Source organism: Ictalurus punctatus, chromosome 7 (genome assembly GCF_001660625.3).
Source record: "Ictalurus punctatus breed USDA103 chromosome 7, Coco_2.0, whole genome shotgun sequence".
Lineage (NCBI taxonomy): Eukaryota > Metazoa > Chordata > Actinopteri > Siluriformes > Ictaluridae > Ictalurus > Ictalurus punctatus.
This window is the reverse complement of record NC_030422.2, coordinates 17,802,068-17,807,380: the sequence shown is the minus strand read 5'-3', so window position 1 is coordinate 17,807,380 and position 5,313 is coordinate 17,802,068. Positions and strand designations below refer to the sequence as shown.

The 5,313-nt window shown below is 34.5% G+C and overlaps 1 protein-coding gene across 1 annotated transcript; it reads right to left on the bottom strand.

Moving 5' to 3' along the window:
• Positions 1 to 1,911: 1,911 nt before the first annotated feature.
• gpha2 (glycoprotein hormone subunit alpha 2) lies at positions 1,912 to 2,859 on the bottom strand. Its single transcript, XM_017471690.3, has 3 exons — positions 2,742 to 2,859; positions 2,202 to 2,386; positions 1,912 to 2,016 (listed from the first exon to the last, which is right to left on the bottom strand). The coding sequence occupies exons 1-3, from the start codon at positions 2,857 to 2,859 to the stop codon at positions 1,912 to 1,914; spliced, it is 408 nt and encodes a 135-aa protein (XP_017327179.3).
• Positions 2,860 to 5,313: the final 2,454 nt, after the last annotated feature.

The following is a 5,313-nucleotide window of genomic DNA, read 5'->3' as shown; positions in this document are numbered from 1 at the left end:
AACTTGACATTTTGTAGTAATTTTCACAATTTAAATTAACAAAAAACAACAGTATCATGGAAAAAGTAAGTACACCCCTACATTTATCACACCTTCAAACTCATAAAATTAGAGTCAGGTGTTCAGGATTGGGTGACAGTGTTTAGAACCTGCTTAAGGAGTGCAGGTGGAACCTGTCTTATTTATTTCCCTCTCATATCTAGTGTCTGGTGTTCCCTTTGCTATTTTGTGTGATGTCATCATGTCAAGATCTAAAGAGTTCTGTAAGGCCTTCAGAAAAAAAGTTGTGGATGCATGAGTCTGGCAAGGAATTTAAAAAGATCTCCAAGTGATTTGAAATACATCATTCCACTGTAAGGAAAATCATCTACAAAATGGCGCAGATTTCAAACGACTGCCAATTTGTCGAGGACTGGCTGGTCCAGCAAATTCAGCCCAAGAGCAGACCGTCTGATGCAAAAATAAGTCTCCAAGAACCCCAAATTTTAATCACAGTATCTGCTAGTAAGTCTTGCAATTGTTTGTGCAAGCTTCTACAATCAGAAAGAGATTGCACAAATTTGACCTGCATGGGAGGTGTGCCAGGAAAAAGCCTTTGCAAGACTACAGTTTGCCAATGAGCATATAAACAAAGTCCAGGCCTTTTGGAATAATGTGCTCTGGACAGACAGAGTTGTTTGGCCACGGTAACAGCAGGCATGTTTGGTGCTGATCAAGACAGCTTTTCATATCAAAATGTGCATGAAGATAATGTGAGGCCATTGATATTTCTGTTGAATAAATGATTGAAAAAGCTAATTTTCCTTGTCGTTCTGTTCAAGTATATCAACTTTATTAATAGGCACTGTTTCAAAGAGGATCAAATGTTTACTTGTCCAAATATATATATAAAAAAAAAACCCCAACAATTTCCATTGGGTAAATTTATTTTTTCGCATGACTGTATACATATATACATGTGTGTGTGTGTGTGTGTGTGTGTGTGTGTGTGTGTGTGTGTGTGTATATATATATATATATATATATATATATATATATATATATATATATATATATATATGTATATATATACATACACACACACACACACACACACACGTGTTTGTTAAAAAAATCACAACAATACTCTCAGTGAATATCAAACAATTGCAAACATAAGTTTATCAAAAAAAAAAAAAAAAAACTTTGTTAAATATAGATATGCCACAATTATTGGCACCCCTATGAATTCATATGAGAAAATATATTTGAAGTATATTCCCATTGATATTTTAAAAAAAAAACTATATTTGTATACCTGGGTGACTAGCAAGAGGAAAATGTTTGAACATGACTTCCTATTTCACAGGAAAAACTGTTGTGGTATGTCCAACCTGACATCACATGACTGACCACTTTCCCACACAACAACTATTTCTATACAGTACCTCACTGACATTACGCTGTGATTGACCAAATCAGCTCTATAATCTTGCAAAACACAAAACCAGTTATTCAAATCATTCTAGATTTTATTTAATCAACAATTTTAATACATTCTATCAAATAGCAACTTGCAAATTATTTAACATTTGAATATTAATGATTTGTGTCGATTCATTTGAGACATTAAAACATGAACTGACTAGCTTTTTAGTTTGAAGTGCATTATTGCCATTTTTGTTTGTTCACACTATGGTAAACATGTAACAATATCAAAACAGTTTAAAAAGAAAAAATATATATGGGTAATTCAGTAAGAATGTTTCAGTAAGTAGCTGAGTGCTTTTGGGTATAATTTGCAATCTGAGTGAAATTTGCTTCTTTCTTCTTTTTTTCTTTCTTTCTTTCATCTCTCTCTCTCTCTCTCTCTCTCTCTCTCAGTAGTGTATGTTGAGGTAACACAAGCTAAACAGTTGCTACTATGGTGGCTTAGTAACGCGCCTTGTGGCACACATTACAACGGCAGGCCTTCGCTGTTAGGATCTCAATGTTGTCATGGCGATGGCCTTCAGGGCATTCCACATGAACTTTGACCTGAGGGAAGACAGAGGGAAATTGTTATCACACAAATATTGTGCTTTGATCAGTGTTATTAATGGATTTTAAAGGTTGCAGGTCTATAACTGTAATGCAGAATTATTATTCCAACCCTAAACATATCTTTCACTTCAGCCTGTGGCTTGATATCAGTGTTCAGCATCTGTGTGGCGTCTCAGTACCTTGATGGCTTTACTGATGGTGCAGCAACGTGAAACAGAGGTGATGTTATGAGTGAAGTTAGATGCCAGCAGGACAGAATAGCGGGAGGGAAATGCACTAGAGTCACAGTAACCCACACAGGCGTACACCACACGGGCTCCTTGACATGTCCCCTTCTGGTCACTCCTGATAGTCACGTTAATTGCTGAGAGAATAGCAGAGGAAGTGGGAAAGGAAGAATGAATATGGATTTGACATTAAGAATATGGATTTAACATTAAGACATTAAGACATTCTCTGGTTTTGTATGTCAGGGTGTTTGGGTGAGCAAGTAGTGCTTGATCTCTAGTGGAATTCAAGGCAAAAATTTCACCAACCATCCATTCATAAGTCATGATGGCCCTTGGAAAAAATGTCAAGATTATACAAGGTGGTAGACTTGGGCCATCAGTTTTTAGCTCCAGAATAGAGAATGAATATAGAGCTGACATTCTCATTGTGTCTCTTTTACTCTCAGGAGAGATGTATGGCTGAAAAAGTGTGTGTGTGTGTGTGCTCACGGTAAAGGTGGCAGCCCGGGCCCAGTCCATCAGAACTCCAGCTAAATGGAGTCAACAGCACCAGCAGCACTATGGGCAGCACGAGCACAAGAACATCAGGGGTCACGCGCTGAGCCATGGGAACACTGCACAGGGCATAAGACCACAGCTTAGCATATTTATACATGAGCTAATGTGTTTATTTTGTCAATTCCTCTTAAGATTAATGATATCTTTTACATATAAAAAGTAGATCATTACATCCCTCTTGTCTCAGGCTTTCATGCTCAATGTATAGAAAGCAGTGAACGTTATGCTTTTTTTTTTTTTTTTTTTAGAATTGCCTTTTGGGCAGTTTTATGAGTTACTTTTGCAAAAAAATAAAAAATAAAAAAATAAAAAATAAGAAGCCTCCTTTCCATGTACATCCCTCTTAAATTTGACAGAGTTTCAGAATAGCCACAGCTTGCCACAGTTTATATGTTGAATTTATAAATGGAAATTTCCATCTTTATATAAAAGCATTTGAACCTTAAATCTCTTCTCGGATACTGTTCCTTGTTCCTGTTAATACAGGACTTTTCAAATTCCCGGTCATTTCAATCAGTTTTGTCTTACTGTAGCTTTGTTTGAGTGGAATAACAGACTAAATTTAAATATATTTACACATCTCTTGATCAAAAATATGTAGCCTTGCTATAGATGTGTTAGCTAAGAACAAGAATAACTCTATAGCACATTTATCCTGACCATTTTATCTTCCTTATCGAAAATATCTTCATCTAAACTTCAGAAAAGCAGTACCTAATTCACACATTTAAAATGAACATGAACCAGATCAATAGAAAAACAGTCAAAATACTGAAGGCATTTCTTACGAATCAGTTATCTGAAATGACACAAATATAGCCCGTAAAGACAATAAAATCTTGAAAGCAGTAATCGTTATTACTGTTATGTAAATGATTTTGTGTACCATATGTTTTGTATAAATAAACAAGCAATAAATAAAAGAAAAGATATGACAAAATATGATATAGCATATTTTTGGAACAGACACTTTGCACAGAAAGAAATGAGTAGAAAGACTTTGTTACCTGTTGGTGTGAATTGTGTTCTATCCTGATATGTAAAGGTCAATGTGGAAGTCCTCGTTCTTTCACACTCTCTTTCTATTATAAGTCGTGTCAGTTCACCTCCCACCTAGCAAAATTTCGATATCACCTAGACACACCTACCAAAATCCTTTTTTACTTTTCTTCCAACTACTTCAGCTCCTCATTCCATGAACCAGCAACATTGTAAGATGATGTCTTAGCAAGTGAAACTGTCTTGAGTATATATGTGTGTGTGTATGTATATATATATATATATATATATATATATATATATATATATATATATATATATATATATATATATATATATATATATATATATAGTATTTCTTGCTATAGGGTTACAATAAACCATATTTAAGATTATTAAACATATTTCTAGACATTTGCACTCTTTTCAAGCTTGAAACAGTTTTCTTATATTGACAGGAACTTTAGCTAATTTTGAGCATTTAGTTCTAGAAAGAAGCTAAATTGTCTGCCTAAAAAATGTAAAGCTTGAAATTCAAGATATTTTCACTTCACTAAGATGTCATTTTTGGTGTAAAAAGACAAACAGAGAAGATCTAAAAATGCCCATCAGGAGCATTTCGACAGGGTGTCCCAAAAGTCTCCATACGTAGGGAAATGAACACGTTTTAGCAAAATGCAACTTTTTACAAAACATCCTCTACATGACTTCTTTGTAAACACACACAGAGTGTATAAACTAAGATTTGGGAAGCATTCATTTCTCCTATGTAAGGAGACTTTTGGGACGGGACACCCACCGATTGCACATTTACAGACCTCTGTGTGTAAGCATAATGGTGTGCAGGTGTGTTATCACAGTTGAGAGGCTTCATGTCTGTTATATTAAACTGTTACTCAGATATGAATAGTTTCTCTACTCTCTATCTTGCATCCCAAAGTCTTTTCCATACCTTATATTCTAGTCAGTTACAGAAGGAAGGAGTTTTATACAAGGTGTGTTGCCTATGTAACAGAGTACTGCTCATCTTATTACTTGTGTATTAATTGGAAAATGTTGAAAAAACACCCACACATTTTTTAGATTAAGTTGCAAAAAATATTCAGCACTATTGAAGTCTACAATCATTTACACTAACAGTATTTATGCTTCTTTTCTTTCCTTGCTTATGATCAGTTTCCAAGATAGTACATATATTCAGTGAATGAACTGAACATTATTTTAGTTGCTTTATTTAATACAAAAGGTCAGAGGAAATGAAATGAAATGAAATGAAAAGGAAAGGAGAGAGAAAACACACAGAGCTATGACTATCACACTATATTATGTTTATTCTAACCCCATTAAAGTTCCAAATCCTTCAATGTTTATCAGTTTTGTCATTATTAGACAACCTTATAAAAATACATTTCTCATTTCCCTAGCCATGTTTTATATACTGGTGTAAGTATATCTGAGATAAGCTTAATTCGTGAGCTTGATGCGCACTTCCACTCATTTTCTT